General features: G+C 43.7%; 1 protein-coding gene across 4 annotated transcripts in view; it reads right to left on the bottom strand.

Annotated features, from left to right (window-relative positions):
* Nucleotides 1-15: 15 nt before the first annotated feature.
* Nucleotides 16-26,147, bottom strand: part of LOC137868443 (synaptotagmin-2-like) — a 31,319-nt gene continuing 5,187 nt past the window's right edge. For 2 of the 4 annotated variants that reach the window (XM_068705225.1, XM_068705223.1), the window contains exons 2-9: nucleotides 14,817-15,034; nucleotides 14,308-14,468; nucleotides 9,950-10,087; nucleotides 9,684-9,851; nucleotides 9,113-9,280; nucleotides 7,791-7,908; nucleotides 7,261-7,394; nucleotides 16-6,232 (exon numbers count right to left, since the gene is read on the bottom strand). In XM_068705225.1, coding sequence (XP_068561326.1) covers nucleotides 6,017-6,232; nucleotides 7,261-7,394; nucleotides 7,791-7,908; nucleotides 9,113-9,280; nucleotides 9,684-9,851; nucleotides 9,950-10,087; nucleotides 14,308-14,468; nucleotides 14,817-15,012 — 1,299 coding nt within the window. In that variant the 5' untranslated portion in view covers nucleotides 15,013-15,034 and the 3' untranslated portion in view covers nucleotides 16-6,016. Of the gene's footprint in view, nucleotides 6,233-7,260; nucleotides 7,395-7,790; nucleotides 7,909-9,112; nucleotides 9,281-9,683; nucleotides 9,852-9,949; nucleotides 10,088-14,307; nucleotides 14,469-14,816; nucleotides 15,035-26,147 lie in introns of those variants that run through there. The other 2 variants (XM_068705226.1, XM_068705227.1) reach the window with 2 other exon arrangements.

The raw sequence follows: 26,147 nt of genomic DNA, 5'->3' as shown, positions 1-26,147 counted from the left end.
TTGAACACAAACAAATCATGGTAATTAAAAGGCCTTTATTTCCTATTTGTTTTTTTACAGAACTGGTAACACATATGATAAATTTGTAATAAGTTATTTGGTTCCCTTGATAACTTTATAAGGATCCCCAACGTTTGTCCACATAAGGGTCGAGAGGAGTTTTTGTGAGCAACGTTTGTGTCCAGTCAAGGGCTAAAGCATGCGATCCACAGTAGGCACAAGTACTGACATGAACACGCGCACCACGACACTAGACACGAAGAAACACAGCTAGAGGACACAACCTGACCGTCCTCCGACTCTTTAAAAGATGATGAAGAAGAGAAAGCGGGGAGAAGAACAACAAAAACAAAAAAAAGAAGAAAAAGAGTCTTGAGAATACAGTTGCATCAGGGATGAGAGGGGTGGGGGGCGGAGGGGGGACTAAGCGCTCAAGAGGGGAGTTTGGTACGGTCCTGCATGTTTGGCAGTATACGGTATATCCATGTAAACATGAAGGCCGGCATTCTTTACGCTCAGCAAAAAAAGCAGATTCAGTGGAGAGAAAATCGACGAGCCCGCTTCCTATTCAGCACAGCGATGCTGATGGTACACAGCTGGTTACACAGAAACAGGACAAAAGACGCAAAAAACAGAAAGAAAAAAAAAAGAAAAGCAAACGTGATTCTGGCAATCGATTCAAACACGGTTCTACGTTCTACATTATACATCACGAAAAAAAAACACAAATAAAAGACAGGAGGAGTGATTACACATATGCACAAGAATACAAAGAAGAAATACAAAGAGTAATAGAGGAGACAAGACAACATGTTTCAAAGTGGTGTCTTTACCCGCCGAGAGGCGTCTCAACACATTTTTCGACAGGGTGGTGAATGATCTACTGAACTTTGGATGTTTTCCCTTTTTAAATCCCAGCGTTTGTTAGATAGACAAAAACGACACACGGAAAAAAAAAAAAAGAGAAAGAAAAAAAAGAAGCTAGTTCCGTGAACGGTGCTATAGAACTGCGTCTGCACAGCCGAGAAACAGCTCGCGGCCTCAGCTGCAGTTGTGCATAAGGTATCGTACGTCAACACAGCTCGGAACAACCCCCGTATTTAAAATAGAACTACGATTGTTTGAGTATTACGGTCATACACACAAACGATGGACATGTAAGAATGAGTAATGTGTCCCGTGCATGCAGACCTGTACTGCGTCTTCTATCTATTTGATTCTAGCGCTGTGTTTATTTGCACCACGTCTGCTAAAGGGCCTACACTCCGTCTACTTATCCCACAAAAACAACAAGCGCGCACACACACACACACACACACACACACACACACACACACACACACACAGCTCCCAGTCTCTGCCCCCCATAGAACTTGGATGTCATGTGACCTGCAGTGACCCGAGCAGTAAAAAGGAAACAAATCTCTTAAAATGTGCTATAAATTGAACCTGCGATGGCATTCGCCTCGTGTTCCCGTTCGCCTCCGCGTGAATTGTTGTTTTGGCTTTGTAGATTCACGCGGCGTCGGGGACGAACGCAGGCGGCCGTAAGCAGGCGCTGGCAGTATTTTTGTAAAAACACACTGAAAACCTTGTGTTTGAATATCGTTCTCAGTGCATCGCTTTGTTTGGTCACGATCGGTAACAAATACGGGACAGTGAATAACTAGAATATTGCTTTAGACAATGTGCAGCGTTGCACATCACGTTGACGATTGTTGCCAGGATTGGTAGACGGCAGGTGGACGTTTAAAACATTATATGTGTTTCTATATTTTCATATCGCCAAAATCATATATCTATGCATAGTTCTATGGGAGGGATTTAGGCCTTAAAACTTGGGTGCCACAGTTTTAAGTTTCTCTCTCTTTTTTTGCTTTGCGATTGTTGGATCTCTAACTACTTTGTTTTGTTGCTTGAGCAATATGCTAAACAAACCGACAAAAAAAATAAAATAAAACCCCCGTCAGCGTGATCACCAGCAGTGTGTTATTGATTGTACACGTGGTCACTAGTACAGTCTGCTGTTAATAAACCATAAGAAGAGAAACTTGAATGGGGACCCAGTTTGGTTCTTAAATTGCACTCAGCCCAAGAAAAGATCACACACTCTCTCTCTCTCTATATATATCTATATTTATATAGATATATATATATCTATATATATATATATACTTTAACTGTAGCAGTATTATTGAGAACCTATTGTGATTTTATATCTATTATTTATACTATCAAAACAAGGCATATACGTTACTAATCACAATACTGTAAATTCAGCTACCTCTATTAAACAAGGACGTCAACGGCTTGGAAAGTAGAAAAAGACGCACTCACTCTATTAAACTCACAGCTGTTCTCAAAGCTCACATATACACAGAAAAGTGGATTTTGCCCTCTTGATGAACACAGAACCTCTGAACGGAATGTAAAAGAGAAACACTGGCCAAGGAAAATGAAGACACGTCAAGATTTTTTTTTTTGTTGTTTTTTTTTTTTGTTCCTCATAAATAAACTAGCTACTCAGCGTTTAGTGCTCGAGTTTTATGGCTTTAGTTTTTATCTTATTCATTTTGTCTTGTATACACGTACACGTATCGTATAATAAACACAGTAAAAGAGACACAGCCGTGAAGGGTTTCAGGTTATTTAAATACTGTAGAAGTGAGAAGAAAAAAACCCCCAAAAAACCTTCCGAGTAAAGAAAGAAAAAGAGAGACGAGAGGGGATTCCAAGTCCACTGTGTCCACTGGAAAAAAAAGGGATGTTTCATCTTTTTGGCCTCTGGAAATTCATTTCATACAATGATATGATCCAACAGACTTCACTACTGGCACAAATAACAACTCCTACAATCCACCTACAGATCGCAGAAATATTCAATCTTCCTCTAGCAAGTTATTCCAGAGTAACACCGTGCTAAATGTGTTAGGAAAAAAAAAAGTCATATTATAGACTTGGAAACCTCCCCCCTCCCCTCCCCCTATCCCAAACATAAAAAAAACCCCAAAAACAATAGCAATAAAATTCAGAAATAAGTCAAACATTGGCCTTCAGATAAGTGCTGAAACAACATGGCAGATAGATGGCATCAAATCAAAAACTCTGATCACAAGGAAGTATATAGCAAGCATGCGGCTACATTTTCATCCTACATGAACTCACACACGGTACTGGACGACACACTTGCTTAAGATTTTTAGGCGTGGAAAGGTTCGTATTAGTAATGGTACTCTAATATTTGTATGACATTCTCTCCAATGACCCTCATGGAAAATAAATACACATTTTGTTTCATTTAGAAAATATACAGTGCGTCTTTTTTTTTTTTTCCCTTCGTTTGTGTTATTAAAATGACAAATGACACCCATTTACGTACACGAGATATTTTTGCTTCGTCTCTAAAACATGCTCCTATGTACAGTATTTTGTATAAACATGCAGTATCAACGTGTATGAACTATGTATATAGGCAAAACTACACACCAATGGGTTGCTTGATTGCTTCCATGTTGCCTTTTCTTTAGTGCTGCTTCATCAACAGAGGAAACAAAAAAAAAAAAAGGAAAAACTGAACAAATCGGAACAATGGTCTAATGTTGGTTATAAAAAAATAAAAATTCACAATTTCCAACAGAGAAAGATACAAGAGCCAACATTCGTTAAATTCCAAAAAAACATTGTAGTACCGTCTACATTTGATTTACGTTGACTTTGCGTTTTCTTGCACTCAGTCAATGAGTAGCTTTTGCTGTTGGAGCTCACGGACAGCACTGATTTAAATGAATAAGCGGGTGTACCTGGGCCCAAGCACCCGACTCATTTTAAATGGCAAATAAGAATTCGCCAATTTATTCAGGGTTGATGAGTTTGGACTTTGTCAGAAGTAAAAAGTTCGCCCTCGTGATTCCTCTTCAACGGACTCACAAAACACACCGAGCCACATTGTGTGAAGGAGACCAGGAGCGTTAGATGGTGAAGTGTCTCTTTACTCTTCGGAGGAGTCCGTTTTATATATATATATATATATATATATATATATATATATATATATATATATATATATATACACGAGGAGAGCTTTTCTGGCTATTGCACAGAGGAAAAAAAAAATTCAATCTCACGACATTTTATAACGAAAGAAATCTACACGGATCGAAAGAACAGTGTCAAATTCACCACAGAACAGAATAATATGCAAGTAGTGCAATTTAAATTCAACAGTTTGGTAAGCTGTGTGTAAAGTACACACGGATCAGCGCCCTTCTTCCAGCCCATATCCTTGCAATCAAGTGAGAATTCGTAATATTCAAACAATCAAAACACACAAAAAAGCTGAGCCAAAACAAAGCGACGACAACAAAAAAGAACTGCGTACATAATGCACCCCCCCCCCCTGCTTTTTTTTTTCTTCTTCTTCTCTTTCTCAAAACCAGCAGTTATAAACAACAGAAACAATTAAAGCTCTGGTTTCTGAGGGTACTTGAACATAACATTTGGATTTAAAGTGCACGAGGAATGAAAGTATTTGAAGTTAAATAAAATACAACTGGATAAATAAAAGGAGAGAGAGAGAGAGAGACTAAAGAAATGAAGAGAACAACACCGCTAACTGGAAGGCGTCCCTGGTAGTTGAAAATTGCTTATTTTGTTACTTTGAAGGCTTGTCTCCTTTATGACTGTAAGACGGTTATAGGGATTCCTTTGGAGTAAAACCCTTGTATCAAGTCCATGACTAATGGCAGTAGCACAACAAGTGAGATACAGAATCAGAGGCGTTGGGAGGGGAGGTGGTAGACTGCGGGCAGTAATCGACACCTGGTAAATATCATGTCATTGGAATCAGTCTCCGTTGTAACCGCTCTGATATTCCCTTGCTTTTTGACAGACACCGCCTTTTTTTTTTTGCCAATGTCAACAAAAATAAAAACGCAAATACCCCAGCCCCCCCCCCCCCCTCCTCTTTTTTTTTTTTTTTTTTTTCTAAAACCAAAAATCCACCACTCCCTGTTCCCTATCGTACCATTTCATGGATCAACTAACACCAGTTTTTGCGAGCCTTATGTTACCGAAAAAAAACCAGAAGAAAAAACAAAACAAAACAAAAAAAAAAAAAAACCCAACAAGCGCTCAAACTTTTGAATCCAACGTTTCATTCTCATCATGAGGAGTATTTGAATAATAACAACCCGTTTAGAAAAAAAGGCATGGAGTTTCAGTTTCCTCTCAGTTTTCCTGAGACGATGGGCGGAAGGTTAACTAATCAAAAAGGCAGTGTGTTTGTGGGTAACTGGACATGTGCCTATCCCTACTTGCTACCCAACTCTAGGAATGTACTTCAAAACTAACAGAATCATCTAGTATGACGACTGGCAGGTGTGGAACATGGTGCACGATACACCTAAGGAATGGACCTGCTTGTGTTATTTCTCTATCATATGGCAGTATAAAGCATTTTATTATTAAGCACTATTCTAAGCAAAACCGTGTCACTAAAGGGAAGGGGTGAGAAGTAGAATATGAGTGAATGTATGCGTTATCCCCTCTATCACCAGATTCCCATATAGCACTCTTACTGATCTTTGTAGTCTACTCTGTATTCTTATTAATGGAACCACAACCCCAATACAAAAATAGATCTAAAGGAAATCAACGGAGTATCTGTCCATCCTGTAACTTGTCTTCTTTTTTCAATGACATGATTTCATATAACATGATGCTTCTTTTTTCTTTTTTTAAACTATATTTCCCATCATGTTCAGTGATATCGATGGATCTTTTGAAAGGAGAGAGGAGGAGGAGGAGGAGGAGGAGGAGGAGGAGGAGGAGGGGGGGTTGGGTGGGGTGGGGGGGAGGGGTTCGGAGGGAGCAGATGTACAGTTGGGGTGTTCTTCTGGAATATACACTGATATGTGGGACCTGGGGACATGATGGGAAATGCATGGGTGGGTAAGGTGGTAGTGGGGACGATGTGTTCAGGGGGTGGTGGGGGTGGGGGGTGGGGGTGGGGGGGAGTTTACTTCTTGGCATTCAGCGCTGCGAGGGCGGCATCCACCTCCTCCTCTGGCTGCAGTGGATGCCACTGGGCGATGGGGCGACGGGGGTTCGCCAGCATGTCGGACCAGTGTTTCAGCCCGGCCCCTGTGCTCTTGCTTCCCACCAAGATCTTCCCGATGGCGTCGTTCTTGCCGATCTTGTCATAATCCAGCACTGTGATCACAGCTAGGATTTTCTGGGAGAGAAAGCATCACGGCAAGGTTTCAGAACGCCACTGTGATTACGATGAGGGCTGGAATGAATTATAATACTTATAATAAAAGTATTTTCAGTTGATGGAGCATCACGCCCAGCGCAGTGATCCCAGGGTGGAGGCTCTGGTCTGGTGGTGGGGGGAAGGGACTTGCTTTACGTGGATTCAAAAATGTTCAGCGTCCTGCTCACTTCAATCATCATAAATATTGAAAATTAGATTGTTTCTGTGTTTCATATTGTTTCAGGAGCAATTTGAGGTTCAGTATCTTCGACATGTGTAACCGGGGATCAAACGGACGATATTCTGATCAAAGGATTGGCCACAAGTGTCAATTATTAGATAATGTTACAGCAATAGTTGAACGTACAAAAATACACTTAGGTGCTTTCTTGCTGAGAGTTAGATGAGAAGATCGACGTTCTATATTAATTGTTTCATGTGTACAAAAAACAACAAGGTTTTGTGCTACTTGGACGATAGCAGAGACTTCCTGGAGTTTCTACCGGTTCAGGACTTTATGCTAAGCTAAGCTAAACTGGCTTCTGGCCATATATAGCCTCATATTTACCGGACGGACGGACATGAGCGTGGGCGCAGATCTTCTGAACGATCTGCAGCAGCAAAACTCAAAAGAGTGGTATAGCTAACCGAGCATTTTATTGCTCACGAATTCCCACATCTACCAATTAAAGGATGATGAAGTGACAAAACAACAGAAGTCGCTTGCATATACAGGTGTGCTCCCATCTCCAGCTTTATCTGAAAGAGACCGCCTGTAGCGCGTAAGGGTATTATTTGTGCCCATATAATTGCCTGATGATAGATTGCTTGGTAGGGCTCAGTGGTACTGATCTGGGTGTACAATTAGCTTTTTACAGTAATGAGTAAAAACTCATTTTACCTGTAAAAAAGGGCTTTTTTTTTTTACACCAGTGCCTCCTGTGGCTTTCAGAGGTAGTCCTCTGCTAGCTCCTAAATGATGTTAACAAGGTCGTCCACGTCCTTACCTGCATTTGCTCAAGAGGAATCTCAAAGCTGAAGGACTCATTGTAGTACGGATTCAAAGTGTTCTTCTTCACTGTCGTCTTCTTCTTCTTCAGCCTCTTTCCATTCTGCAGCAAGTTGATTTTAACGTAGGGATCTGAAAGAAAGAAAGAAAGAAGGCAAGAAAGAAATCGTGATAAAGCAGATGAAAGAAACAGCCTAGCGCAAATGCACGTTTTGGGTTGCAATGCTGCAATGCACCAACAGATGGGGCCAATGCTGAAGCCAAAGGGGGGGGGGGCGAGAGCTGGTGCATGGCGAGCACTGCAGCGTCAGCACGTGAGCACAGCGGGAACGACCTAATGGCTGCGCTCACAGGCACGTTCCTGTATTCGCTGCAGTCCCGCTGCAAGCATCCAAATGTCACATTAAGCCGACGTGCCGTTGTCAAACTGTGCACGCTGAGACGGCGTCAAGTGTGCGATGGCGTGACAACGAAATGCATTATCTGACACTCGGCTCTGTGTGTGTGTGTGTGTGTGTGTGTGTGTACCTGACAGTCCTCCCACGTCCATTTTCTTCAGGTTCTTGGCCTCGAGAATGCAGATGGTGAGTTTGCCGGCAGTCGGGACGTAACGCAGAGAGATGCAAATGTCACCCAGCTTCTCCGGCTGTGAAGAGGAGGAGGAGGAGGAGGAGGAGGAGGAGGAGGGGAGAGAAAGTTAAAGGAGGTCTGACACAGAATTCATGTCTTCTCTCTGATGTACAGCACACCGGCACAAAATACACAAACCGTCCCTTTGGAATCACATTATAAAGACGCATCGTCGACGCAAATAATTCGCCGCTGCTAATTGACTTTTGCCTCGTCGGCAGAAAACCACCGGTATCCTTAAGCACATCTCTCGTTGGCCTTTAATAAATTTACCCGAGACCGCAAGCAACCGAGTGATTATGTCATCTTAAGGTGGCTCTGGGGACGTTTCATTGATTAAAAGCTGTTTTTCATATTCCGGTGCAGCATAGTGGTGAATACACATTATGGGCTGCATGGCTACAGAGGAAGCAGTTGATTAGAATAAAAAGAGAGTGTCCTTCAGCCCTCTGAATCTCATTGGTAAACAGACGAAGTGGCCCCCCTTGTGCTCGAGGTTATTTTTGTATTATGTCATCGGCTGAGTTATCGTCACGCTGCTCTATATGAAGACATGCGTCTTTGCTGAGAGTCTGAAGGAACGTATTGCAGCGTGTTGAAAACGTCTTTTACAGTTTGCAAAGAGAATTATAAGACGTCCATCGGCTGCTGTTAGATTGTCACTGTTTACACATCCAGCAGCAGCATTATCATTCCTTTGGAGTCTTGTTGATGGCCATCTGGTGACTGTAAGTCACAGTCGCTCTCTTTTTGATCTCCATCAGCTCCTGAGGAAAATCTGGCTCCCAATTAGCTGTTAGATAATCGATTACGTTCGCCAGCTAGTGGCTATCTGTCTGCCGTTTGCTGCTGAGCAGGAAGTGTACAGTCATTTTTTTTTTAAAATTTTTTTTTTAAGAGCTTGTTTGTTTTGCTGTAAACAGCTGCCTGCTGAGGCAAAAAAAAAAAACGCCGTAACAGCAGTGACAGTGAACCAAACAAGCGAAGTCGTGGGCCAAACAGCTCAATAATGAGCCTGAAGTCATTATAGAGCTCCATAAAGTAGAGCGGTGCTGCAGGTTCCGGTGATAACTCCCTATAGATTCATCGCTAGGAGCGTCCCCTTCCATATTGAAAAACCATAAATGATAAGGTGGTCGATATTGGTATCAGTGGTAAGTAAATGGACTTAAACAGCAGCGTGGTAAAAGTAGCACAAAACACGACGACGACTCTCTTACCTCTTCTTGATCCGCGCTGTCCAGGTCTCTCCACACCTCGAGGGGCTTTGCCAGGTCCAGGGTGTTCATGGGTATTTTAATCTCCCCGATGACGTCATGTTTAGAGAAGCGGTCAAAGTCGTAGACCGACATGACCAGACTCTTTCCTCCCATCTCTTGGAATGGAATCTGGAAAGACGGAAAGTAATCCCATTTCGCTCATCAGTATCGTTTCTCGGAGGGCGTGACGCTCAAAAACGCAGCTTCAGCAGAACCGGCCTGACTTTGACAAGGATAAAGGTTGTTGGAATTGTTTTCTATAGAGCTGGTGTCAGCAGGCAAGCTGTAACCAGAGGTGGCCCTCTCCTTTAATGCGATTCCCCGACCACATCCTCCTCGTCACAGACACTTTTAATACTACGTCTGCCGGCCGGAGGTATTTGAGGAAAAGGAACTCGGATTCAAAGTCCTCGCAGAGATAGAGAAAGATAGGAGGAGGGATTCACCTTTAATGGGACTACAGATCAAACAGCTGCATGTTGTTTTAATAAGTGATAAGAAACGGGGGGGGGGGGGAGGACTTTCGGCTTACCTTGAAGGTAAAGGTCTCATTGAAGACAGGATTGAGCGTTTTCTTGTGAACCTTCGTGTCGTACTTCTTCTTCTTGTCGGGGAGGACGAACACCTTGACGTAGGGGTCAGAGGTGCCGCCGCTGTCCATGGAGAGCAAATCGGCTGCTTGCAGGATCCCCACAGTCAGCTGGGGAAAGTCAGGAAGTACAGGAAAAGTCAGTGAGCATTTCTATATTTAAAAATAAAAACCAAAGAAAATGTGAAATAAACCACTCAAGTTCTTGCCTTGTTCTCCTGGAAGTCATAATCAATGGAGTACTGCAGCTTCCCCAGCTTTTCTTTCTCCTTCACTTCCTCCTCTTTCTCATCTCCGGTCAGTCCAGGTTCCACGTCGTCTTCTTCATCATCATCATCCTGTTGTTTCTGCACACGGACAGAGGTTGGGGGGGGGGGGGGGGGGGGGGGGAGAAGAAGAAGAGTGAGATGGCGTTTCTGAGGTGGCGGCTGTGCTGAACGCTAAACCTCGGGCGCCAGCGGTCGGGTTAGCCACAGCACCTTACCTGCCACTTAGCCAACGCTCACCCCGGTGTTACTAGTGCAATCTGTTCATCGATGACCACAGTTGCAACCTGACTTGATTTCACTATTTCTTGGGTGACACCATTTGCTGTTTTCTTTTCTTTTCTTTTTTTTTTTTTAACATGTATGTTAAAATCTGCTAAAAGTCTGATGGAATGTTGTAGAAAATGGCATTTGAAGAGAACTCTTCTAACTGTGTTATTGTTCAAAGAGTGGAGAGAGAGAGAGAGAGAGAGAGAGAGAGAGAGAGAGAGAGAGAGAGAGAGAGAAACATCAGAAGAAAAACAGTCAATATACAAGGGGTGGACAGAAAAACAGGAACACCTTACAATATACTACGATCTAGCACAACAGCCATGCAAAAACCTCCGGAAGTTCTCCATTTTCACTCGTTACAAAACGGGGGACTTTCAAACGTTTTCAAATCAATCAATGCGTGTAGCTGCCTGGGATTGTGATATTACAGGGGGTGGACAAAATAATGGGAACTTTACATTAAAACGGGACTTTCGGAGGTACTGCATCGCGGTTACACGGGCGGCTAAACAGGCAGCTATACACACAAATCCCAAATATGACTCATGCCAAATGACTCATGAGTCACATTAACTTGTTAAAAAAAAAAAAGAAAAAAGTCTGCAAAATCGTGCCGGCATATCCCACACAGAGGAATACTGCATAAGCAAAGATGAGCCAAAATTCACAAGTAAACAAACTCGGGAGGACATTATGGGATATTTTCTCAAAAACACCACAGAGTCCGTGTCTTTTTTGACACGTCAAACTAGTCCTTGTACTGCGGAGCTACTGCGCTCTCACTACACTGTGCTGCAAGGCGTTCTTGTTATATTGTCCACCCCGCGCGCAGCATTTCAAACACAAGCTGTCACGAGAAGCGGAGCGTCCCCTTTTCCCGGAGAGGAACTGAAGGACGAGAGTCTTTGAGAGAACAGATTTGTGATCCTATCAAAACTCCTGACGCGGTGATTCCTGAACACTTCACGGCCAACTGATAATGTAAGCTGCTTGACAAACAATATAACTGTCTGCCGTTCATCTCCTCCTGACATCCCGAAGTGTCGTCGATGTGTTCACGCCGCTGTCGCTGACTGAACTCCGGCCTGATTATCGAAGCTAACTGAATTGCTGGTAAATTCCCCATTTTATTCCAAACAGAGTTTTTTTTCCTTCTCCCCAGCTGAGCCTCTAAATGTGAATTCTTGTGATTCTTGATCAAGTGCTGGAACAAATATCATCAGTTTACTGACAGTTAACTGCTCCTGAGATAACGGATGAAGAAGATAAATCAATCTTCATTTCACATCTCACACCCAGTGACTCTTCGGTCGTTCGTCTCTTTGGAGGCGGTCGTGACTAATCGAGTTAAAGGCAATTTGCTCCGATATGAATAATAAAAGTAAACTTTCATTTCTGATAGTGCATGAAGCTGGATGATATCTCAGTATGGCCTACTTTCCTATGGCTGTCTTCTTTGAAAAAACACTGATGTCTTCGTAAGACTGGAGGGTCCAGCTACTCACTGATGAGCTGGAAGAGGAACAGGGCACACACACACACACACACACACACACACAAATAATACACACACCCACTACACACCACACGTCACTGTGCACCCACCCACACACACACACACACAGACACACACGTTTGCTTACATGCAAGCTCTCATGCATGCTGAAAATCACACTCTCTCTCTTACACACACACACACACACACACACACACACACACACACACATTCTCACACAATATCCGTACATGTGGCATTCTCTATCTTTATTGTCGTAAATGCTTTTCATTCAAGCATGCCAGGCCACACAATGCAGGATCCACATTTCTTTCTGATGGCAAATGTAAAATGAATTACCTCATCATTTTCTGAAGACGGATAAAAGTACGTTTTTTTTTTTTTTTTAAACCCCTCCGACAAATGTCTCTACACGTGTCCTGAGTGAGACGTACACATCCATGGAGGGATCATGCCATATCGAGAATTTCCAGCTGATCTCAAACTTCCAGTGGGGGTTCAAAGATAAAGACGTGGTTTGTCTGAATGCATGCCCTTCGGTCAACTCAATGGGGTAAATTGTGAGCTCAGCGCTGAGGTATATATATATATATATATATATATATATATATATATATATGTGTATGTGTGTTAAAACAGCCAGTTGATTGTAGCTTTAACTTTGCGTCGACTGAAATCGGTGGCGAGTCGAGCGCGGGCAAACATTCTGGCCCACCATTTCTCCTCAGTGAGACCCGAGTGCTTCAGGGAGAGAGGGGGGGGGGGGCAGGGGGGTGTCAATGACTGTCACCTAGTAATGTCAGCAGCATGGGTCATCCAGGAAAGTTACTCTCAAGTCAAGTTGTGGCCATTCAATGGTACCTACTGCAAGGGAATACGCTGGTCTTTGTCAAGAGACGCCAACAGCTTTACCCGTCGTGGAACCTCGGAGCGTGTTTGCACCAGTGGGGCACGGCGCGTGAATTTCAGACGTCAACGCGTCTCCGGAGACGAATAGTTTGTGATTTTTTTTTTTGTCGTTTTTTTTTCTTTTCGGGTCGCACATGTCGAGGCCCGTCGTGGTGGAAACATGCTCGAAGCTCTCAGTTAGGTAAAGTTCCAGCTTATTATTTGACAAATATCCAGCTTACCCCTTGCACATGCAATGTTAGTGATCTCTAGTGAGTCGCTGAGTGCACTCGTCATTCAAGAGGCTCAACCAATAGGATGAGTTTCATGTTCATATCAAACCATAGACACTTAAACACGGCTTTGCTCTGTTGTTTTTTTTTTTGTTTTTTTTTGTTTGCCAAAAAAAATAAAAATTTGCAATCTCTGGATATTCAAGACACAGCAGTTGGTGCGGCATATCACTTCAGTGGATTTTGCGAAGCAGCTAAATCGCTCCCATAGATTCCTCAAGCACCCGCAGCACCTAAGCTTGCAAAAAAAAAAAAAAAACTAAGGAAGCCATAGCACTCATTGTCATCATCACTGCAATCCAACCCCTCCAAGCTCAGCCCGCCACCCCCACCCCGCCCACCCTCCCCTCCCACCCCGCCCTGGTCTGCGCTTACTCAGAGCGGCCAGATAGGGGGCGCCGCGTGCTATCAGACCTACCGTAGGCCGAGAAGTCCACCACAGTCAAGATACACGGAGCACACATAAGACACAAAGCAGGAAGGAAGGAGAGCAGAGACAAAGGAAGAGATTGAACTCACAGCAGACACCAAAGAAGTGTAATCACAGCAAATGTAGTCAGCTACACTGTAGGGAGCGAGGAAAAAATGACAGATAAAGAAGCCTCCTCATTAGCACTATCGCATCTCGTGCAGCAGGGCCGTTGGGTTTTTAAAAATAGCTCCACTTTTAGATGTTTTCTTATTGTACTTATTGTCAAATAATCAATCATGTATGTGGAAAGAAAAACCGTATAATTATAAGGCCCCCCCCCCCCAAAAAAAAACAAAAAACAACGGCATTGTGCTAACTACTAATTTTCATAATTGCTCTTTAATGACTGGGGTCGGGCTGAGAAGATAAGAGTCCTGTCATTTTCCACTCACACCCCGAAGCAAAAGTGAGAGAAAGAGCAACGATAACATTAACGACAAATACATTAAACGACAACAAAACAAAAAGAAAGAAAGAAAGAAAGAGAAAAAAATGAGAAATAATAATGGTGGATAAAGAATGTAATCAACACCTGTGGAGAATACACTGACTGGGTTAGAAGGCGATCAGAGACAAACAGATTGTATGCAGACGATACGTAATCTAAGACATTTCAAACTAAAACGTGGAACACGAGGACTACTGTTTGTTACATAATTAGCTGAGTCAAAGCTATCGCTACATGCAGGGTTTTTTTTTTTCCCCCTCTCTTATTCCAGTTGAACGCTACACTCCAAGCCCCACTGGCTGTTACATAACAGGCTCCCGAACAGGTTGACCGTGGTCTGCCTAGCTCTGTGTACAGTGTGGGTGTAAAGCCCCCTCTGGCCGCGATGCGACCTCCCGCGGAGGAACATACCTCTCCCCCTTTCAGGTTCTTCATTCCCATGTCACCCTTCCCCTTCTTGCCCTTCTTGTTCTTCTTCTTCTTGCAGCAGCATTTCTTGATGATGCAGAAGCAGCATGTTAGAATGAGTAAAGCAGCGACCACGGCAATGGCAATGATGGCCCAGGACGGCACTGAGGAGAATATACAGACCGATGGATAGACGGCACATCCACACCCAGAAAGAGAAGAGAGAAGCAAATACTTTGACATTTGACCAAACCAATCATTTAGCCTACTCCATGTCATGTCCTGGGCCAAATATATTTAGTATGAGGTGCTATATTAGCAATTAGATTGGGTGAAAATTAGATTTCTCTGCCATTAGGAAGGGCAGCCAGTGATCAATACTGAATAAAGACATTATGAGGCTGCCAATGCCTGCAGCTAAAGAGAAAATCTAATTCCAAAACATTGCTTAGAGTCACATCAATACCAGTTGGTTGATCGGACACAGGTTTTGGGTTTTGTCTGGCACTCACGTGGGATCTTGTCGATTTCATTCAGGAACTTGTTTTTGATCTCGTCGAAGGCGTCGTTCTTGTTGACCGGTTCGGTGGAGTTGTCGGCGGAGACCAGTGCGACGGGGGCTGGAGTCACAGTCGAGGCACCGGCCCCCGTTGGGTTAGCAGCGACCATGGGCGTTGTCTGATCCTTAAACAAGTTCCACTTCGTCATTTAAGCTGCACACACACGGTCCCTGGAGAAACGGCGTGAAAACAAAGTCGTTAAGAGAGGCAGGGGGGCATCCAACCGTCACCGCTTTCCACTTGTGTGTCAGAAAATGTCACATGCTGATATTGACGCTTGGCCAGTGAAGGGTTGAATGAGTCAGACGATTTTCACATTTTTGAAAAACACACGGGATTCAAGTCGGTTGATACATATTTTGGAGACAAACTAATTCATGGAAAAAAAAAAATATGATAACGCACAAGTTCTGAAGTTCACAATATTGCATTAAGGCACCAGATAGCAATCAAAACAGGGAATTATTTACGGTCTACTTCCAAAGTGACACCTGTTCTATAACTTAAACGCCTTAAATGGAAGATTAAGGTTTGGTGAGTTACACGTTAACACAGCTGTTTCAAGACAACAAGCAGAACCACTTCACCCTCAGTCTTCTGAAAAAAATAACCTGAAGGTGGCTGAACACTGAATCCCAAATCCATCCTTATAATAAAGTGTGTATGAATGTGAAATAGACAAAAGAAATGTCCCAAAATAGGTAATGAAATGTGATTTGGGAACACTGGAAGAACACACAGATATATATCAGTTAGATTTCCTGTATCAGCTGATGGTATCGAGGGAGTTTATCTCCTAAAGGTCCACGCCTGAGTCAGTCTTTCTTTCTTCTGCAAAGAGCAAACACAGCCAGACAAATACACTGAAACTGGTCTGGCTGGACTTGATGTGTCTCCTGTTCCATGGATACAAAAGCTGGATTTATTTTTTTTCTTCCTTTTGTCACAATAGTCATGTTGTTAGTTAGCTAAAGCTCTTTATAGGAGGTCTAATTGAGAGATTGTTATTATAATCATATTAAAAGATAGACCTGAGAACAAATTACAAATAAACAATGTCACAAAAGTGACAATCCATTGACACAAAGCTGCCGTCACACGCAGATGCATCAATTAAAATATGCAAAAACATTATTCAAGATATAAACAAGCTTTGAGTCTCCCAGAGGAACGGGTCTCTAACTTAAATGTCTTATGCAGTCCGTTCCAGTAGTGAGGCGTAAAGTACAACAGACAAAGAGTTAAACCCCAAAACTTCATTCAAATCAAGTTAAAATATTTTCCTGACACAAACACCCCATGGATATCATTTAGCTCTTGCTAGTTGAATGATGATAATAATAATAATAATAATAATGATAATAACTTTATGTATACAGCACCTTTAAAAAGCAGTGAAAACAAGGCAATAACAACAACAACAGAAAGCTCAGTGAGACCGTTGGATACGTTCAAAATAAACTAAGAAATGAATAACAGTAAGACCAAAACTGTGTATTGTTTAATGCATCCAGATCGAATCATTTCTTTGGCAAAGGCCTCTCCGTCCACACGCCTCCATGCATCTACATCCATGTCAAGAACAGAGAAACAACAGAGGAAGCTGGATGGCTTCCAAAGAAAATCTACATAATCTAATGTAGCGTCTGATGGGCTCACCCTATAATATAATATAACACGCAGGAGGCAATTACAAAGACAAATCGCACCTTCATACCACAACAAATAAATACATTCATTTTATGTTCCATGTGAAACTCACAATGCTCCAAACAACAGAAGCATAACTGTTAAATAACAGAATCTCAGGGACATTGAATGTAATGATTTACAAATGGATACAAAAGTACATTTGATACATTTGAACATATGATAAGGTGTTACGCATAAATATTAATATCCGACTCGTTATACACGGCAGTACAGGAAGCGTCAACAACTGCGATAAAGTTTTAGGATTTCATGAAACTCTGTTCTTGAAACATTCAGTCCGTTTCCAGTGAGGAGGTGAAACTTGAATTTTTTTTCGTGAAATGATTGAGTACAGCAGTCTACACCTCAGTCTGCCTCTTCACAGTGTTGCTAACACACTGCAGTGTTGCCAGGGTCAGTGGACAATGATGTGAGATCAATTACCGACAGCATTTATGAGGAATAACAATCAATTCTCAATTTTTTTTTTTTCGCACTTTTGTTTTTCGTCTGTGCTCGAGCTAACGGCGCCTGACCCCGGGAAAAGCCGTTTAACCGCGGGAACAAACAAAATGAAGAACTGCGAAGCCGATTCTCCCGGTGGTGTTTCCACTGGCCAAACAAATGTTCATCCAGAGCTCTTATCGCTTCCAGAAATCAAAAAGTGTGACAAGTGCGGCCTGAGAGCAGCCTGCCGACGGAGCGGTGAGCGATCGGGCGAGGCCTCCATTCGGAAAGCAGAGAAAGACGACAAGCATAACAAGAGCTGCTGCTGATTTTATTAAAGTCATGTTGATACGGGCAAAAAAAAAAAAAAAGAGAGGAAATTCCTATTTCGTAAGCGGCAATTCTCCAAAGTTGGTGCCAGAAGATTCTGCCTCTATTTATTGCCACGTATAAATTATTGAAATTGAGGCTGACAAGCGGCAAGGACGAGCTTATATTATTCAGGGGCCAGTAGCAGCTTATACATCTTAAAATACGTGTCTCTAAAATAGCTCGCGCTGCTGCTATGTGGACTGATGTTACAAACGACCAACATCTTGTGATAAAATAGCGAGATGGAAACCGAGCTATTTGACTCCAAAAAAAAAAATCACTTTAAACCATCGCACGTTTGACAATGAGCGTTGCAATCAGAGCAGCTCGCCGCCTCTCGTCTCGCACTAAACAGCGCTGCAGATGATGCGACGTGTTAAAAGCGTCCACTTACATCTGAGCTTTATGTGAATTTCACCCTGTTTGTCCCTCACATCGGGCCACGCCAGACCTATTCAATTAACATTCATGGATATCTGCGGGAGCATTTTATCTCCTCCAGTCGGAGGACGGACAGAGAGGACACAGACAGAGACTGTTGTTTTATGACAGCCATTAGTCCCGCTTCACAGTCTGCTGTTAGTGGTCACTCCGGACAAATTAACTATATAAACCGCCTTTTTTTTTCGTTGTTGTAACGGGAAGACTTTTACCTTCTTTAGTCTTTTTTTTTTTTGGGAGGAATTACCTGCTTACTGAGGCTGCCAAAATGTACAGGGCTTCTAGTTCATCAAACGTAACCTACTGAATAACAAGTAGGTCAATAGCTCTATCCGGAAATCTCTATTTAAACTGAGGCAAAAGTGCTTAGTAGCAAATCTAGATGTTTTGATCATTCAAATATAACAGAAACAAGACTAAAGGCCCAAATTAAGACCTGGCGCAAAGAGGCACATCGCTGGTTTCAGACCGACGCCGTTGTCATTTTATTTCCCAATGCTCTCGTCGTGTAACGACTTAAGCAGCAAAAGCATTTGCGTCCATCTGTGGATCTTAAAACGAGGTGTGGTCAGGCGCTATTGACCCGTTGGTGCATTGCTATCTTGTGGGCAGCAAAAAAACGATTGTGCCATTGACCAACAACAAAAACCTGGAGTCAACGGTGAAGTATTATGACGGTAGATGAAAAGTTAAGGGATCCGGAATACATCAAATCATTTGTTGAGACATTTCACTAAAAACCATACACATCCACCTCACGTGTGGGAGACTAAAGGAAAAGCCGGAAAAGTCATATCATGAAATCCTCTGGGAACCATGAATTTATGTCAAAAAGATATGTGCCAATCCATTTCGTAGAGATTGAGATATTTCACTGGATAAGAGAAAACTTAAAAGTTGGCAGGGGGTCAACAAAGTCATTGGGGTTCATCCTCTGATGAGCATGAATGTTCAGGACAATCCATCAGATAGTTGACCAAAACAGTGGCTCAGTCAGAGGGACCTGAACTATGCGTACTCAGAAATAACTAGAGATATACGATAGATGCATGCAACAGTTTCCACGCTTTTATAAAGCTTGTATTAAGGGATAATGCAGGAGGTCAGTGGCTCAATCCCTGAGCCAACAGATTCAATATTGGACGATAAATAATAGAGCACCGCTCGCTCGTTAACACCACTGAGAAGGCTCTTAACCTTCCTCCGCTCCAGTGGCGCTGCACGGCGACCAGCTCAGACCCTGGTTGTTCTGGGCAGCTTCCAGGTGCAAATGTGTGAGAGAGCGGAGCCAAAGAGAATTCATGCTCAAGAAACATTCCCCGTCATGAATACCAGTTAAAAATAGACCCCCTTATCCAATATGCATATTCACATAATACTCAATTACTGAAATCTGTGGGAGCCGTGAGCTCCGTCCGCCCAATGTGCATCTCATTCCGTTAGCCTTTGAGTCATCAAGAATCAGTTGAAACAAAATGGCTCGGCTCGACCCGGAGCTACGGAGCAGAGCCACGGAGCTATGATCCGGGGTTCCTTATCGCTACGCTCACTGCTCCCGAGCCGGGAATGGGGGATCAAGCGCTTTTATCTTTGGCTGCACAAACAAACAAAAGGGGCGTAAGCAGCAACCGCACGTACACTAACACCCAAGTTTTACTGAGAAATGAACTGCGATACACGGAAGGTGAAGACGGATATTTAAAATAACGTTGAAATATCCACGATCAGAAATACTTTATCGTTCACCAGGCAATGGAAATGTGTCTTTGACATGTACACGTAGCGTAAAAAAGGTGCTTTATTATCGCTGATGCTAAAGACGTCCTCTTAAAACAGCCAAATAATTCTCTACTCGCTACTAGCGCCTTCTCCTACATGATTGGTGGTCCAGGTTTAATAAGTGAGGACGACTTTTACCTCTCGGAATATATCACAAGGTGTTCTCGCATGGCTTTGACATGATTTATCTCGTCTTGCGGCATATTTCGAAAGTATTTTTTATTTATTTTTTTTCCCCGGGTATTTATCACAGCCAGCCGAGAGAATGACGCGAGGGGACTCGGCGCACAGGCGCCGTGTGTTTTTTTTCCCGCCGTCGTCGTATTAATCCCCAACACCTTGCGGTACATTTAACGGGCCGACATTTCATGCAATAAATAAGAGTACGAGAGATAAATAAGATTATCGGGAGATGTATTAATCATGCTCACGCACGCTAATGGATTATCGCATCATATGTTGTCTTCATCATCATTAGAGAAAAATATGAGTCACTTAAAAGCACTCAAATATGCCTGCAGGCTAAGTGCTCTTACTTAATTACCTCCCACCTGTCAAACTCTAATTATAATGACTACATCTCCTCTCACACACAAACACAAGACGAAGAAACGCCGCTTGCCTATCTGGCGCCATCATGCGTGATGACCCACTGACCACGCAGTGTGACATCATCTGCAGTGACAGGAAACCCCAGCCTGCAGATAAGACAACTCCATGTGAGAGGGGGTAGAGGGGGGGTTGTGTTTATTGAGGGTTTATTAGCACCCAGGTCAGATACAAGAGAAAACAACCCAAGGAGAGTGAGCTAAAGTCATGCAGCTGTTTCATTACACGACAACAAGTACCCTGAACGGCAATTAATTAACAATCTGCAGCCAGACGGTAAAGTCCTATTGTCCCCCCCCCCAACCCCCCCGCCCCCGGCCCTTACAACTTGCCTCTATACCATTACAACACAGCTGGCTGCCAGTGGCCAATCTATATACGCGTACGTGTAGCCTTGTGGATTTCATTACAAATGTAAGACCAAATTGCAAAACAAACGTCTCTGCAGACACTTTCAAAATGGCTTCCCGTAAAAAAAAAAAAAGAAAAAGGAGAGGAAACGGGTCGCGGGGGTCATGTTGCCTGCAGCTCGGGGGCAACAGTCGGGAGCAGTGGGGCGACAAATTAAGTATTGAATATTTGTACACTGTGAAAAAGGGTTGTCGCATACAAAAAGGGAAACGACAGAAAGCAACGGCTCCTCGGTGGCCGCCAGACGAGCAGGGTTCTCAAAAGATGTAAAGTAATCTGAATAATGTGACCCCGATGAAATCATTCAGCCCCCACTGAGGCCCCTGCCATCTGTGACATTACGGGTTATGAGTGGGCGGGTGGAGTGCTTGGCCTCCAGCTGCAGTAGCTGTGCCGTCCTGTGCAGCTTCATTTCCTCTAAGTCTCACTAATGTGATTGCTACAGTAAACTGGGCAGGGTTATTTTTAAAAAAAAATACACGAGAAGTTAGTAGCTTCTTTAAATACGAGAGAGACTCTTCATTTGATAATTTTCGGATTTAGAGCAAATGCAACTTTTATGCAAAGCGGTGTGTCTTTCACAGCAGGGCAGATTGTTGGGTTTTTTTTAGAGACGCTGCATGTGTGTGTGTGTGTGTGTGTGTGTGTGTGTGTGTGTGATCTAACTTTGTATTTGATACGCCGAGTGACTCTTTCATCTGAATCCCACCGAGCTATTTTTAGTTGTAGTGAGAAGACATCGAGGCTATAATTTAAAAAGGTAATTGTTGTCACGCGCATCTCGAATTCATGATAAACACACTGGAAGAAAAAAAAAAAAAAAACGGGAGGAGAATATCGGCTGGACTACCGCTGAGTCACAGCTGACCCCTTCTGATCTGTCTGGACTCGATTTCAGCTTGGAAAAAAAAACAAAACAACGTGTACTGGAACATTTGGAGAACAGGGGGGGCATAGTATTTTATTAGATCCATCAGAAAGAGCATTACTGTAGCCGGAAAGCCGAGCCGAGATGGTGGAGTTGTTTCAATTAGAGATAATGTGCAGCTTTGTTCCTGAACTCTTGCTACTCTATGGTAATTCACCCCCGCTGAAATGGACTTGGGGCTCCCACAGTCATAATGGTCTCATTTCGGCCAAGTTTTAATAGGATTACGGGGGGGGGGGGGGGGGGGTACTGATGGCTGCATTGCTTGTTATTTACCACTGAAGGATGAGAAACTGTGTGGAGCTCGGCCTGAGTCGAACCTAAGAGTAGTCCGTTGTAAAAGCGGAACGATTCGTAATAATAATAATAATACATTTGCAGCAAATTGCCATTTCTGTTCATTTACTGAACTCGTTACTGATAAAACTTTTTCTAAAAGCTCTGAAGTCTTGAGTAAGAGGTGCTCCTGACTCCACAGCATCAGTGCATTAACATTCCAGTCTCTACAGCTGCTGACAGTTGCATCTTTCCATGCTTATTCCGTGGCCTTATATTGCCGCTTTGAGCCACGCTGCACAAAGATGTCTCTGCCGTGTCACTCGTGCGCATGAAGTCAGCAATACAGTCCAGATCTCAGCTGGCGTGCACAGTCAAATAAGCGGCAAGTGCGTGGCGGGCACAGATTCCTGCGAGGTGGCCTGCGAAAGCGCTCTCCAATCTTTTGTCATTTTCGTGGGAGAGAGCCAAGAGGCTGACAGAAGCAGAAACGCGGCACGAAGGCTTCACGACACGCGCCAGAGCAAGATTACGAAACTCCTGACCAAGAGCCTTCAAGTCTCCTGCCACAAAACATCGGTGGGAACGTGCCAAGCATCTGTCCGGATGCTGTAGTGTGACCTAACAGTAATTAAGCCGTTCAATTCGGCTAACAAGTTGCTAGCTTCAATGCTAAGCAACATCCTGCCAAGGTGCATATGTCCCCTCAGTTAATGAGGGACATGTAGTCTATTACTATAAGAGGTAGCTTATAATTTGGGCATTTTTATCTTTATACGGCTTATTTCACTGGTGCCAAACTTGCTTTCTGATTTTCAACCGGGAGAATTGTAATTTGTTTTGTTTTGTTGTTTTATTTTTGAGTATTTTCTGCTTATGCATCCATGGAGGACAGGACATTCACAGAGAAATCACGCCCCCCCCCCCCCCTCCCCCCGTGTTTAGCCTCAGGGCTGCACGAATGCTCAGAATGCAAGCATTATGCGAAACGAGCGTCCACGAGAGACGACCGTGGCCGTCAAATCGGAGACGTCAACGGTTGCGCAATGATACCTTTACGTCGACACAAAATGCAAGTGCGTCGGGGAAACCCTGCCGGGTGCCGCTGCTGATCCAAGGGCAGCGATCGAGATAAGGATGTCAAAAAAAAGGTGCCTTGCGTATCATCTCACTGAAGAGAATTAGAGAAAAGCCTCTCCCTCATATATCTCATTGAGTGCTGACCCCAAAGGGCGGTCCGGAGAGGCTCATTTACAAACCTGCTTGTGTAGATAAAACAATGCTTATTCTCACCTGCAGCTTGAATGTGACTCAGCTATTATCAGGAGGGATGCTTGAATTGAAAAGGAGGTGGGAGGCGCCGGGGGTTTGAATGCCGAGCGAGGAGGAAGCGGCGGGGATCATTTACAGCCAGTTGCCATACATCCCCCCCCTCAGCACAACCCCCTTTTCCCTGTCCCCCGATAGGTTGATTAATCACGCTGTCACACAGATAGTGACCCAATCTGCATGTAAGGCTGTGTGGAGAAACTGTGAAAGAGGAGAGGGCCTCTGCAGCGCTGCAGATAGGCCGCGTCTATACTGACATTCTTTGTTTTAAAAAAGGAAAATATGTAGACAGCGAGATCTCTTTTGAAGTTAAAGGGACAGTTTGGCATTTTTGGGGGTCTCCCGCTTTAGACGTACCGTATGTCGCTTTCACGTCCATACATTCAATATGCAGCTACAGCCGGCAGCCAGTTAGCTTAGCTTAGCAAAAGCACTGAAAACAGAGGGAAACAGCTAGCCTGGCTCTGTCCAAAGGTAAAGGAAAATCCACCTGTCGGCAACTCTCATGTAAAATCAGAGTTGTACAATTCGCCATGTTACGAGGGGGTTATGTACCGGACTATTTCTATAGGCTAAGAGCAGTTGCCAGGCAACCAGTAGAGACTCCAGGAAGTTGCTGGTCCCAGCCACGAGATAGTCTGGCACTATAACCTGTTTACACACGGTTTTTAGTACCGGTTAAAGAAACAAGATAAAACATAATGCATTAGTGATGTATTAGTTACCGTTGGACAGAGCCACGCTAATCCATTCCCCCTGCTTCCAGTATTTGCGCTAAGCTAAGCTAACCGGCTGCTGGTTGCACAGACATGAAGAGCGTTATCGATCTAATTCTCCGCCAGAAAGCGAATTAAATGGCAAACTATGACTTTACTACTGAACACATGCACTACTTTCCATGCAGGAAAACCTCAGCGTGCAATCAAAGGATTTGCTGCAACATTGTAGGAGTTGCTCAAAACATCTTCAGTATGATGAAACACAGTGAAAATGTTTTCACTCATTCTCTATGGTGTGTGTGTGTGTCTGTATTCTCCCTCTGACCATCACAAATCCTCTCCTCCAAGAAGCCTCGACGTTGGGTAAACAAATGCTGCCAGACTTCTCGCGACAAAAATCGCCATTTCTTTTTCACACAGATGAAGATAAAAGTGGAAAATGCCCCGTCAGCGACAGCGGGAAGCTGTGACACGGTGACAGCGTCGGACCGTTTAACGCCGAAGCTCTCTGCCATCGCGTGCCAGCAAAAAAAAAAAACGCACCGTCAAAATGGGCCGGGGCCAGGGGCCCGGGAAGGCCCAACCCTCACACCTGGAGTGAGAAGCTGACAGCGGCTGAGCAATCCCAACGATAGCTTTGCTAATGTGTCAGCGAGAAAATCACTGACTCATTCTCAGAGTCCAGTAACGGGTGGCTTTTTTTTTGTCATTTTTGAACATACTTCTGCCGAGGAATACTGAAGAAATATGTCAGCGCGATGAAGCAGCAGAAAGTGTGTGTGTGTGTGTGTGTGTGTGTGGGGGGGGAAGGTGATGAGGGTGCAAGAGGGCACACCCATTCAAGCAAGACGCTGTAGGAGGCTGCACAGTTAGAATAAGCCTCTTTTATTTTCTCCTCTTCTTTGAGCTGTTCTCAGCAATCGGGCACCAGCTGCCTTCTTGGAGGGGGGCCAAAAGAAGAAGGGAAAAAAAAAAAGAAATAAGATTGGTGAACTTCAAAGCTTCCTCTCGTTTTTTTTTTTCTTTCTGGTTATGTATGAGAGACTATGAGAGCATTTCTCAGTGTGAGAGTCAATGGGAGCAGCTGCCTGAGGTACGGACTTAATGAGCCTGCCTGAATGTTTTAGTGCCTGACAAAAAAGAATACAAAAAAAAAAAAAAATGCATGAAATAGTCTCCTGCACTCCGGATATTGGAGGAGTAAACATGTATGCAGGTATAGCATGTATACCCAGCTGCATCTACGTACACTGTGATCCTGCACATCCACAGCGTGTCTGTTTACTACTCTCCTGAAACCCGAGTGGTCATGTGACCGCTCCAAATACAAGCCCCTGACTCTATCTGATGACACCAGAGAATCTGGGGAAAGATTTCAAGATGTTACTTCAGGATGCAAAGCAGGGGAATACATAATTCTCTTTGTGCATCATGTGAAAACGATGTTATATTTGGATTTTGTTTTCAAACCGCAGCGCTTCACACAGAGCTATAAAACCTCAGGCTCGCAAATAACACTTCAAAAAATAACTCTAATATCTCTTCGTAGTTTTGTTATGAAGGATTTCATTTTGATTTTTAACGACGAGCCTGACGCCTGCAAGAGTCAGCACGAGGCAGGAGGAGGGATAGCAGCCCAAGAAAGGTTTTGTCCTTGGCACTGTCACCTCGGTGCTGCCTGTGCTGTATGTCCCATGAGAGACAGCAGAAAAAAAAAAAAAAGAGCATCCTGCAGCACTTTATAAAATCCCCACCCTCTCCACTCTCTATACTCCTCAGCACAACTGTCAGCCTCTTTTTACGTCCGACATTCTCACTCTCAAAGAGCACCGTGCCTCGAGTCCGTTGTGTTACATGGCGCATAATAATAATAATAATAATAATAATACAGTTAACCTAGGAGGTATTTATTCTTTTTTTTTTTTTGGCTCCGGTTGTTTTGTCTTTCGGTGTGTTTCAGGGAGGTTTGCGAGAGTACGCCGGTGCGGCCGCACGAGTGAGCGGAGCATCTGTCAGCAGGGCAGCCTCCTGGACACTCTCCAGGAAAGAGGTACTACACCCCGCTGGGCAGGCTAAATGAGGCATGATCAATGAGAATAATCTAGATCCAGCGCCACACTACATCCCCTCCCTCTTTTCTAAAAAAACAAAACAAACAGTGGATGTGGAATCGTACCGGATTGCACACAAAATGGTAGAAGACAAGGTTTTACACCTGGGCTAGATGGGGACCCAGATAATGAATCAGTATTCCCTTCACAGGGCGTTACGATTAGCTTT

The sequence above is a fragment of the Cebidichthys violaceus genome, unplaced genomic scaffold (assembly GCF_023349555.1).
Source record: "Cebidichthys violaceus isolate CVI_PGR_0920_01 unplaced genomic scaffold, fCebVio1.0.p SCAF_110, whole genome shotgun sequence".
In the NCBI taxonomy this organism is placed as follows: domain Eukaryota; kingdom Metazoa; phylum Chordata; class Actinopteri; order Perciformes; family Stichaeidae; genus Cebidichthys; species Cebidichthys violaceus.
Note: the sequence above shows the minus strand (reverse complement) of the source record. Positions and strands in the feature narration are given on the sequence as shown.